Source organism: Rhinolophus hipposideros, assembly GCF_964194185.1.
Source record: "Rhinolophus hipposideros genome assembly, chromosome: 12".
Lineage (NCBI taxonomy): Eukaryota > Metazoa > Chordata > Mammalia > Chiroptera > Rhinolophidae > Rhinolophus > Rhinolophus hipposideros.
In genome coordinates, this window is record NC_138058.1 from 11,099,338 (window position 1) to 11,112,535 (window position 13,198).

Consider the following 13,198-nt stretch of genomic DNA (forward strand, 5'->3'; position numbering starts at 1 on the left):
TTTCTTTAGAAAAATATTCTAGCTAATAAATGCAGAAGTGACAGAATATCACAATTCTGCAGTTCCTAACGAAATACTGCACAAAGGCAATGATCACCAACAGGACACTAAAATTACGAAGTGAAAAGGAAATGGCGAACTTTTATAATGGATAATGCTGCCAACAGCTAAACCCACTCATCACTCTTGACATCAACAGAAGTGAAGATCAATGAGGCAACAGGAAGTGTACAGCACCACTAGGAAGTAGCCTAGCTGCCAGATCTCGTAAATTACAAAGGATAGAGAAGGCTATTAGCCCACACAAGGAGAACGCAGTTAGACAAATCTGGATTATGAGAAATCACAGAGAATAATCCAGGATCATCGACAAATAAATGGCATGCCAAACACAGGATGGTAATGGTATCTATCAGCGAGAGACAGACCTATCAACCAAATGCAATGCATGGATCTAATCTGGATCCTGATTTAAACAAATCAACTATAAAAGACATTTTGGAGACAAGTGGAAAAACTTAAAAATGGACAAAAATTCAGGTAACATCAAGGAATTAATTTTGTTAGATGTAACATGTACTCTATTCATGTTAAAAAGTAAAATGTCCTTAGATAAATACTAAAGTAAAATATGAGTAAAATAATATGGTACTTGAAATTTACAATACTCCAGGGGGAAAAAAGCAGGTGGAAGGGGAAAAAACAAGAATGATAAATGTTGGTAAGTGTTGAAACTGAGTGATGGGTACATGGAGACTCATTTTATTATCTTCTATATTTCTCTTCATTTGGGGAGACAAAAAAACTTACTTAGAAACATATTATCACTTACATGTATGTTTTTATCATAGAAGTCACCTCATTAAATAACGAAATTATCTCACCTACTGCTTACATTTCTGTTGGACTTTTTCACAGCATTTCATAGGAGTTCGCCTTCTGGTGCAGGTCAGTTCTCCTTTGACCATCAGAGACATAGTAATTGCACAAGAAGTGTCTAGACCGCGCTGGTAAGGGGAAACACTACTCACCCTGAGCTTGGAGAAGTTTGAGGGTAGCCTCAGCCCTGGCTCTGGCTTCTCTCTGGGATTTAGTTAAAAGTTTCCCTTCTTTTTTCAAGCGTTCTTTCCTTTCTTTTTCTTTTTGTTTTTTCCTTTCCCTTTTTTCTTGTTCCAATCTTTCCTATAAAAGAATACATGTCAGACAAAACTGTACTGGCTGAATCAGTTATAAAACTTAAATGTAAACAAGCCGAACGCCAAACAAAGCTTTTAAGGTACATGCAAGCTTTTAAGGTATTACGTTAGGAGATTCCAAATGAAAATATTTTAAATGTTGTACATAATGATTATTAATTAGTATCACAGACAGCAGACTGTGTGTTGGCAATGATACACTGCAACTTCTGTCTGTATCTGAGGAAATAAAGGTAGGACTTTCTGTACCTTTTCATATTATTATTTAAATCAGAACAATAATGTAACTGAATTACCACACGATTATGAAATGTTTAAAATGAGGTTGTTAGACAAATTTTATAGAGAAGCAATTTTTTGGTTAAGCACAATGTAACGTCAGCAGCTTCATGAAAACGTACCTCTTCTTTACGCTTGGCTTCCAGTTCTTCAAGCCGTTTTATTCGCTCTTCCTCCTCTCTCTTCTGTCTCTCTTCTTCTTCTTTAAGCTTAGCCAGAGCTTCTTGCATAGCTTTCACTGTGGCTTTGCTAGGCCCTTTTTTCTTCTCTTTCTCTTTGTCTTCCTTTTCTACTTTCTTTTTCTTCTTATCTTTTTTCTTTTTGTCTCCTTCATAGTCATCTACCAAAGAAAGAATAGTGGTAAAGTGTTTTTAAAAAACGTTTCTTCCTGAGGGGATGAGCAAACCCCAGAATTCTGGGACCATGATGGGCCGCAGCTCCCGCCAGCAGCAGGCATAAGCCTCCAGTTACCTGTGAGTCCCCGTGTGCCCAGAACAGGTCAGAACAACCCAGGAGGCCTCCTTCAAAGCCTACAATGCTGGCGTTGCTCTGAGTTGTCCTGAGGGATACAATAAGGCAGGAGGGAGAAGATAGACTGTATCTAACGTAGCTCTTAATCCAGAGTGTCAGAATTCCTACCTCAATTCTGGAACTGGTTATGAATCTGTAAGATGGGGATGATATGATTGATGCCCACTTTATGGAGACATTAGGAGAATACAAAAATATAATCATATTCTAAGAACTCTGCAGCATTATGCCAAAAAACTAAAGATTATAAAGCTACTTTCTTGGTGTTTCTCCTCAAATATGTCCAGATAATAATTCGAGTGGTTAAAAAAACCTAAGCCAATTTTCCCATTAAAAGTTTTCTGGTCTAAAGAAACACTATGTGAATCATTTCATCTTTAACTCATTTTAGTCTGACTACGATGAGGACATTTAGCTAGAAAGCTTATTTTTCATTAATTGGTTCTGGTACAAAACAGTGGCTCATACTGCTTAAAAGATGTTAACTAATTTTAGCATGTTTGTACTTTTAGATTTCATAGATTGAATTGGGTTTTTTAAAAACAAGAAAGAATTCGGATATTAACTGACACTGGGTTATCAAAAGGAAGAACAAAGTTTTCATTAGGCAACTTCTACTCTCCATCAACAGCAAAAAATTGTTTTTCAAAGTGAAATTTTATAAAAACCCTGCTCTGTGCACAAACCATTTGAAAGACATTTTAAACTATATTTAAATGTTTAACAATAAACACCAATTCAGAGCATTTAGATGTCATTTTTAAAAGGGTTTCTTACTACTAAGCACCTTTATAACCAAGGACAAATAAGGAAATGACTTTGGGGCATAATGATCAAAACAGACTAAGTATGAATCCACGCCGCTTGCCTTTCCTCGACAGATCACCAACCTTCAGCAGCTGTGGGCGTATCTCCTTTCTCCTCAGAGGCAGGGGTTGCTCCAGTGTCAGGAGTCACTTTGGATTTTACAGCTTCCTCTTCAGATTTCTTCTGAGGTTCTTTTTGCTTACTCTGATCCTTTTTACCAATTTCTAACTCTTCTTTTTCTTTCAGCTTACGCAGTTTGGCCTTTTCTTCATCTCGCTTTTTTCTCTCACGCTCTTTTTTTTCTGCCTTCTTTTGGGCCACTGTCTTAATTTTGAAGGAGGAATCTTCATCTTCATTCCCACTCTCTACATTAGGACCTGGCTTATTTTTTTGGTTTTTTTTCTGTCCTTTTCTAGACTGCAAAAACTCATCTGATTCGTCACCACTTTCCCCTGAAGAATTTACTCTGGAATGCTCTTTAGTTCTCTTACTGTTATCCTCATCCTCTTCTGATCCATCCCCCCTTTTAGTTGACTTTTGAGATTTCCCTTTAGCTTTTTTAGAAAGTTTATTAAAATCATCATCATCATCACTCCCAGAGTACATTTCCGCTTTCGGTTTTGCAGTCTTTTTTGATTTTGAATCTTTATCTTCCAATTCTTCACTATCATTATCATCAAAACTTTGTTTTTTGCCTTTCTGTCCTTTCTTTTTTTTATCTTGTTTGGAGGTGGATTCTTCTTCATTATTTTCTGTTGGCTAAAAAATTTCCATTGTTAGAAATATTAATAGAATTACACTTTATTTTTTAAAATAAATAAGACTCCTCAGAGTCATGTACTTCATTAAGTACACATGAAAAAATTCTCAAAATAATTCCAAAATAAGCTCCTTTTTCATAAGAATATAAAAGAATATAAAACTCGACCAAGCACCAGAAGCTAGCCCAGGCATCGGGCACACTTCACAGTCACTGAGACTATCAGTCAGATCCAGGTGCCCTGCAGCCAGCACTGATCACAGTTCTCATCTACAACCTTCTTTAAAAGGCACACAAAGCCGAAGGGGGAAACTGAAAGAAGAAAAAAGATCTATCACTTTCCCAGTTCTTTGATGCTTCTCCAAATTCAAAGGGTGAAGAAGAAATAATACAGAAAATTGGAGATAGAGGTGAGAAATGTTCTAGCTCCAAAAGTGACAATTTTATGAATAGGCAATATACCCCAAAATATCTTTCAATTCCCAAATAAAGCATCTTTCTATCTGTGAAAGGTTTTAAATGACATTACTTCTACCCCAAAAATTGCTTTCCCCCTTTGGCATCAGAATTTGTAGAAACTTTTAACTGACATATACACGTTGCTCCGAGTTTCCAAAAGCAGTTCCCTAAGGCAGCCAGCGGGAGAGCAACCATCTTTCACCTTTACTGCAGCAGTGTCTCTGTCTGCTTTGATGCCTTGCGCTTCCCAAGACAATTCTTCCAGTTCTTTCAAGATATCATCTTCACTAAAAAAGATTAAAATATATTTTGAGGCACTGAATTAGCTTAGTAAGTGAATCCAGCACCAAAGCTAATAAAAAGTAATCTGAAATACTCAAAAAGTATCTGAAATATACTTACTCAAAGTCTTGCCGCTTTTTCTCCTTTTTCTTCTTCCCCTTGGACTTCTGAGGCTCCTGCTCCTTGGCAGCACCAGCTCCTTCTATTTCTGCAGCCAAGGCATCAAGATCAATGTCATCCTTGGCACTTAAATGAAAACAAAGAAGATCTAAATGTTACTCAAGGGCAAAACTAGCGCATTTACCTACAGAGACATTTTTTTTTATCTTTTTCATGCATCAGCAGTTCACTGAGAAAAACCATTTGGCAAGTTCTTTCATGACAACTGGAGTTATTACCACTTATCAGCCTTGCTCCATCTGCTTGAATAGTTTTTGAGTTACATTCAAATCAGAAAGAACTATAATGAAGTGCTCCAGGCAATTAAGAAAGGAAAATTAACTTTTGTTAATACCAAAGTTTTCGTGTGTATCTGGAGTTATTTACATAACAGAGAAAACCTAAAAGCTAAAACAAGCCTTATTACGTGATAAATAATAATTTATCAATAACTTAAATATTTGGACACATATGCATTTCTACTTGGAATAATGGAAATTTTAGAGCTGGAATGAACTTTAGAGATCAACTAGTCTAATACTGCACTTTACCAACGGGAAAACTAAGCTGCACAAAGTTTAAACGCCTTGAGCAAAACATGACCCCACACTAAATAAAACACACAAAATACCCAAATATTCAGAACAAACCAACTCATAACCTTTTACATTTCTGCTTTTGTTTCTGGTTCCATCATATAATGCCCTCACCTACCAATATTACTTGAGTAAACCCAACTAAGTTTCAGTTAAAACCTACAGAAAACCAAGGAGATCAGTCAGATATGTACAGTAGAAAAGGTAGATGAATCTAAATAAATGAGACAGTAAGAAAACCAAGATCTCATACAACATGGCCCCCACTGATGGACACTTTGTTATAAAGAGGCTTCATTTCAGTAAAGAGAACTTCTCAAGAGAATGACTTAACTACATAAATTGTAAGATTACATTACAAGACACAGAGGATACAGGATTGATCCTCAAGAAGCTTTGAAGAGACAGACAGCAAACCAGTAAACCACGAATTGGAAAATGCTAAATGCCATGAAGAAATTTAATGCTTTTGTAAGTTGTTGGCCAGACACAGAGCGTACAAATAAATACCTAGAGGCAATCACGTGCACAGGGCCACAGGAGGACTCGTAAAAGGATATCTGAACCAACTGAGAAGCGTGGTACGCGTTATGTATTTCCTGTCCCCACCCAAAATCTAGGAAACCACAAACAGGTGAGAGCGAGGCAACGTGGTTTTTTTTCAAGCTATCCCAGGTGACTGTGGGTCAGATTTGAACAGTTACTCTTTAATAAAAGAAAAAACTGAAGCTCAGATAATTTGCCCAGATCACACAAGGCAGAGACAGGATTTGAACTCAGAAAGTTTGATGCTACAGTTAAGAGCTCTTACCCCTGCTGATGTCATCAAATGTGTGTCTCAGGAAGCTATGTCTAATAGGAGGCAGGGCAGAATGCCAACTAGTTAGGAAGCAGGAAGATCAGTGAGGGAGCTTTCAGTTAAGTGACGAGAAGCGATGAGCGCCTGATTGCAGCAGCGGCAGGCAAGACGAAGATGTGAGTCAGATAAATATGAAGGGGCTCAGTCAGCAACACTGAGGTGACCGACTGGACGTAGAGAGAGGAGGGAAGAGTCAAGGGAGACTCCTAGGTCTCACCAGTAACAGACACCTAAGTCTGGCCCAGCATCAACCAGCAATGTCTCCAAAAACCTTTCTGCCAACATTTCACAGCTTCTGAGAACAGGAGGAGAAGGGAAGGTAGTTAATGACTGAAGCTTGACACCTCACCTCCAAAAATTCGCCAGCCCTCACCCAAACTATATTCATCTCATCACAACAGTGATTGGCTGTATTTCCAGAGTAATCATTAACAAACATCTCTAGAATAACATGACATATAGTACTACACTTGTATGCTGTTGACTTTGAAAGGCTTCTTCAGGCTAGTAGTAAGAGATTAACAGTTTTTGAGTGCTTGTCATGTATCGGGCATTGCGCTCACCAACATCTAGAAATACTGTACGTCATTTATTGCTCATAACAACTCTATGAAGTTAAGCTTAAAAATGATAAAGAATTTACAAAAGGCCACCCGTCTAGAAAGCACCATACCAAGGACTCAAGCCTAAATCTGATACCAGAATTATACTACCTTCCTATAAAATGGAAAATAATCAAGTTTCTGAAAACCGTTTGAAAAATTCAAACACAGCTACAAACTGTATCAGTGACATACAACATGACTTAACATTATTAACTACAATGATTTAAAGAGTTCCTTCAATGTGCACTGCGCTTCCTGCCCCAGACACAGGGTCCTAAAGTCAACCATGTTACTGATGGCATGATGGTGACATACATATGAAATTAGTGACTTAATTTGAAACCTTAAACCATACTCTACTTACTTCTGTACTTACCCACTACAAACTACAGCTTTAAGCTTTCAGTACACTAGATTCAAAAGTAAAATACATTCATGGTGATACCGAAAGCTTTAAAATCTTTAAGGAATCTGTAAAACTATTTTTCAGCAGGTGTGTCTTCCTGCAGACCACTTACTTTTTCCTTTATCAAAGCTACAAGATTCCTATTAATATTTTCCATTACAGCCCCTAATCTTATATTGTACATTTACTACAGACTTACAGGAATAAAAGGCACTTTTCTATTGTATTCAACTCAGTGTTTTCACATGCCACATTTTTCCATTAAGATAGAAAAACGTTACAACTTAATGGTCTTAAAAACTGAAACTATTAAAAATACTGTATTGCATGTGTAGCTTTTTAAGAAAACAGCCGAAGTATTTTCTAAAGTGGCTTTACCATTTAATAGTCACACCAGCCACATATGGAGATATTAATTTTTTCCATATCCCAGCCAGTGTTTGGTATTATGACTACCTTTCCTTTAAGTTGTTCTAACAGATGTGTGGTGATAGCTCATCAGTCATCTCCAATTCCTTAAAGGCTAATGAAATTTTTTCATGTGCTTATTTGACATTTATATATACTATTCAGTGAAATGTCTCCTATCTTTTGCCCATTTTCTAATTGGATTGGTTTCTTTTGAAGTTGAGTTTGGAGAACTCTTTATATGTTCTATATATGAGTCATTGGTCAAATATGTGGTTCACATATATTTTCTCCCAGTCTGTAGCTTGCTTTTTCATCCATTAACAGGGTTTTTTCAATCAGAGCAAAAAATCTGAATTTTCATGAGTATCATTATCAAGGTTTTTCTCTATGGATCATGCTTTTGGTGTCATGACTAAGAACTTTTCACCAACTCTAGGTCATGAAGATTTTTACGTATATTATCTTCTAAAAGTTGCATACCTTAACATTTTATATTTAAATCTATCATCCACTTTGATTTTTTTTTTTTTTTTGTCTGTGGGCACCCAACTGTTCCAGCAACATTTTAGACTATTCATCCCTACACTGAATCGCTTTTGCACCTTTGTCAAAAATCGGCGGTACCTGTGGAGGCTATTTCTGTATTCTCTATTCTGCTCTACTGATCTATATGTGTGTCCTTCCCTCTGGCAGTAACAGTCATGATTAATATCACTATATAAGAAGTCTTAAAATCAGGCAGTCAATCCTTCCCCTTTATTCCTTATCGGAACTGTTTATCTATTCTTAGGTTTGAATAGAGCAATATATTGAATATAGGAAATAGTGTGAACTGTATGCCAACAAATTAAATAAGTTAGATGAATTGGACAAATTCCTAGAAAACCAAACTGCTAAAAAACGATTCAAGAAGATACAGAAAATCTGAATATACCTATAACAAGTACAGTGACTGAGTTATTAATTTAAAAACTTCCCACTAAGAAAAGCCCAGGGCCAGATGGCTTCACTGGTGAATTCTAGGAAACATTTTAAAAAATTAGCATCAGTCCTTCACAAACTCGACCAACAACAACAAAAAAAAGAGAGGCGAACTAAGGCTGATATTATCCTGGTAACAAAACTAGACAAAGATGTCACGAGAAAAGTACAGATGAATATTTATAAGCATATGCAAATATTCTCAACAATACTATCAAACCAAACCCAGCCACATATAAAAAAAGATTATACCCATGAGCAAGTAGAATGTATTCCAGAAATGCAAGGTTGGGTTCAATGTATGAAAAAGTAATGTTATCAACCAGCTAAAGAAAAAAAAATCATATGACCATATCAACTGACACAAAAAATATATTTTACAAAATCCAACATCTATTCATATAAAAACACTCAGTAAACAAGAAATAGAGATCAAGCCCTAAACACACAGACAGCTGGTCCACGCTCAGGAAATGGAAGAGGTAACATTGTTAAGATGTCAATTCCTCCCACTTTAATCTACAGAGTCAATGCATTCCCAACCAAAACCACAGTATTTTGTGGATATCAACAAACTGATTCTACTGTTTAAATGGAAAAACAAAAGACTTAGAATAATCAACACAACATGAAGAACAAAGTCAGAGCACCCACTACCCTATTTCAAGACTTAACTATAAAACTAATGGCAAGAGAGAGGACTATTGGTGAAAGAACAGACAACTAGGTCAATGCAACAGAACAGACAGCCCAGTAATAGACCCACACAAATACTGTTATCTGATCTATGACAAAGGTGTAAAGGCAATTCAAGGGAGAAAGGATAATCCTTTCACTATTTGGTGCAGGAAGAACTGGTTGTCCATATGCCAAAAAAGAAAAACAGAACTAAGATGCAAAATTTATTGACCTTGGGTTTGGCAATGAGGTTTAAGATGTAAAAAAAAAAACCGAAAAGAAAAGCAGAACCATAAAAAATGATAATCTAGACTATTAAAATTAAAAACTTCTGCTCTGAGGATACTGATAAAAGATGAAAACACAAACCACACACTAGGAGAAAATATTTGCAAAACACTACTGGCTAAAGGACTTGTATTCAAAATACAGAAAAAAGAATCTTAAAACTCAACAATAAGAAGCCAATTGAAATATGGGTAAAGATCTTAACAGTCACAAAGAAATACTCAATATCATTTGTCATTAGGGAAATGCAAATGAAAACAGGAGACAGAACTACACGCCTATCAGAATGGCTCAAGTCCAAGAAACTGACAACATCAATTGCTGGTGACAATGCAAAATGGCTGATCCTAAGTCTGGAGCAGGACATATACAAGATAAGCCTGGAGTATCTTGTAATGTCAGAAAATAAGGAAGTGATTATGATTAACCTCTCCCAGTCCTACACACACACAATGTAAGTGTATGACAAAAGGAATGTAGAAGTGAACTAAAAGAGCTCTCAATGGCCAATAGCAGAAACAAATTAATCTGTTAATTAAAGCAACAAGTTATATCATTAGATTATAAACCAAAGTATAAAATATTATTCACAAATCCATTATGATACAGATAAAAGATTGAATAATGGTGGTGAGACAAATCTCCCATGCAGAATTCTAAATTAGTCTGCAAACACTCCACCCTCGAGGAAGTGGATTGCAATTTCCCACTTCTGGACGGCACAGTGATTTCCTTGCAAGTACAGTGAGGAAAAAGAAAAGAGTAACTTTATAGTATAGAAGCCTGACAAATACTACCTCAGGTGATCAAGGTCACAGCAGTGATATGAATCTGAGAAACTATCACAGACAGGAGGAGTCCAAGGAGAAAAGGCTAAAATGTAATGTGGTACCTATCTCGTATGGGATCAGATACAGGACAGTATGAGAACTAAAGAAATCTATATAATGTATGCAACCTAGTTAATGACATCAATATTGTTTCCTAAACTTTAACAAATGTACTATACTAATGTAAGATATGAATAACAGGGAAAACTGGGTATGAGATAGATGAGGATGCTGCACTTGACCATTTTTCTGTAAATCTAAACTTCTCAAAAATAATTTTAAAACCTGAGGAGGAAAAACCCCACCATATTATTTAAGTCACTTCAAAAAAAATAAACTTCTTTGGTATAAATCTAACAAAACATGTATAGGACTTGTATGCTAAAAGTTACAAAATTCTGATAAAAGAAATCCAAAACAACCTAAACAAAATGGAGAGATATACCGTATTCATGGACCAGAAGATTCAACATAGAAAAGACATCAAGTCCAAAAAATGACATTCTGGTTTAAGGCAATTCCAATCAAAATCCCAGCAGATTTTTGGGACATAGCCAATACAAACAAGACTACTCTAAAATTTATATGGAAAGCCAAAAGATTTAAAATAGCTAGAACAATTTGAAAAAAATAAAACAGGAGAAAACACATTACCAGATTTCAAGACTAAACATATAGCTACAATAACCAAAATTATGTGGTACTGGCTGAGGGACAGACACAGAGATCAAGAGAACAGAAGAGAGAAGCTCAAAATAGCCCCCACAGAACGATGGCCAACTGTTTTTTGACAAAGGTGCAAAAAAGCAATTGAAGGAAAGAAAGACAGCCTTTTTCAACAAATGATGTTAAAGTAAATGGACAGCCATATATACAAAATGATAATTCCAACCTCACTACTTACACAAAAATGAACTCAAGATATACGGCAGACCTAAATGAAAAACATTAAAAGTATACATGTTTCAGAGAAAAAAGTAGAAAATATTAGGGATCTAGCACTAAGCAAAGAGTTTTTAAGACTTGAAATCAGAAGCACAATCCAAAAAACTGGACTTCATCAAAATAAAAAACGTTTTCTGTGCAATGGCCATATGAAGGGGATGAAAAAACAAGCTACAGCATGAGAGAAAATATTTGCAAGCCACATATCTAAAAGAGGACTAGTATCTAGAATATACAAAGAACTCTCAAAACTCAACAGTAAAAGTCCAAACAATCCTTAGGAAATGGACAAAAGGCACGAAAAGACATTGCACTGAAGATCATTTACAGAAGGCAAACAAAGGAGTTAGCACATCCTGAGCCATGTGGGAAATGCAGCTTAAAATCACAATGGGCTAGTACTACACACCAATCAGAATCCCTTCCCCCTGCAAAAAACAGTGATAATAACCAAGATCGTGAGGATGTGGAGAATGTGGATCACCCATACATTGCTAATGGAAACAGCCAGTCTGGAAAAGAGTCCATCCTTTTCTTGTAAAACTAAAAATGTACTTACCATTTGACCCAGCAATGCTCTTACACAATGATCCCTGAGTAATGAAAATGTATCTTATGCAGAAACTTGTAGACAAGTGTGTGTAGTGGCTTCCTTTGCAATAGCGAAAAACTGGGAACAACCCACATGGCTATTAGTGGGTCAATGGTTAAATAAACTGTGGTTCATCCCCATTCCATGGAATACTACTCCGCGATAAAATGGAATGAATTAACAATACATACAATAGCAGGGGTGGATCTCAAGAGAATTAGGCTGAGTGGAAAGAGGCCAATTCCCAAATGTTACACACATAAAGAAAAAATCAGAGAAATGTGGACTAGATTCATAGATACCAGGGGTTAGGGACACACAGGGGAGGAGAGGTGCACAAGGAGACGGGGATGGTTACAGAGGGCCAGCATGAGGAGCCTTACAGTGACATTCTGCATTTTGACTGTGATAGTAAATATACAATCTACACTTGATAATAGTGTAGAGCCCTAAACACACACGTGCATGTGCCAGCACAAGTGAAACCGGTCAAAGCTGCAGAATATCAGTGAATTGAACCAAGGTGGACATCCAGGTTGTGAGACTGCTCCGTTCTGCCAGATGTTACCACGGGGGAAATGGGTAATGGTACAGGGATCTGTCCGTAGTATTTCTTACACCTGCATGTGAATCTACATTATCTCCAAAGTTTAATTTTGAAAAATCAAACAATGTTAAAAAGGCAAGCCACAGACTGAAAAAAAATTGCAATACAGAAATCTGATGAAGGATCTGTCTAATATATAATCAACTCCTATAATCCAGTGTTGTAAAACATATTTTTAAAATGGGCAAATGATATGAACAGACACTTAAAACCAAATGAGATAAAAGAATGGCAAACGTAGACAAGATGGTCAATATCATGAACTACTAAGGAAATGCAAATCACAATGAGATGCCACTACACAGCCACCAGAATGACTAAAATTAAGGACCGACAACACAAAGTGTTCCGAGAGAGTGTGGAGCAATGGGAACGCGTCCCTAAAGGAAATGCAAACATGGCACAGCCACTTTGGAAGAGACAGTTTGGCAGTTTCTTAAAGTAAAACGCACACTTACCATATGACCCAGCAATCCCACTCCTAGGTATTTACCTAAGAGAAATGAAAACATATGTCCACACAAAGACTTGTACTCAAATATTCATAGCAGCTTTAGTCATACAAGAAGCTGGAAACGACACAAATATTCACCTACCAGGTAAATGCTAAACAAATTGTCATCTATCCACACAATGATACAGAAAGAATTAACATTACACACACCAACATGGATAAATCTCAAAAGTATATTATGTGAAACCCAGCCAGCCAATCAATCAAGGCTTCAACTACTTACATGATTTTCTAGATAACGGAAAACTACGATAACCGAAAAAAAAAAAGGAAAAAAAAGGCAAAAGCTACAGTGATTTCTGGCCAAAGCCAGCTGTAGTGAGAGAACTGTTTATAAAGGGTCATAAGGGAACGTTTTGGGTTTATGGAAATATTCTGTATAGTGATTGTGCTGAAGGATGCACAATTGTATA

General features: G+C 36.4%; 1 protein-coding gene across 1 annotated transcript in view; it reads right to left on the reverse strand.

Moving 5' to 3' along the window:
* The window catches only part of EIF5B (eukaryotic translation initiation factor 5B), a 63,289-nt gene that overhangs the window by 34,135 nt on the left and 15,956 nt on the right, over positions 1-13,198 (reverse strand). Inside the window, exons 2-6 of the mRNA XM_081068476.1 lie at positions 4,435-4,560; positions 4,235-4,319; positions 2,897-3,572; positions 1,598-1,815; positions 1,032-1,182 (exon numbers count right to left, since the gene is read on the reverse strand). Coding sequence (XP_080924602.1) covers positions 1,032-1,182; positions 1,598-1,815; positions 2,897-3,572; positions 4,235-4,319; positions 4,435-4,560 — 1,256 coding nt within the window. The remainder of the gene's footprint in view (positions 1-1,031; positions 1,183-1,597; positions 1,816-2,896; positions 3,573-4,234; positions 4,320-4,434; positions 4,561-13,198) is intronic.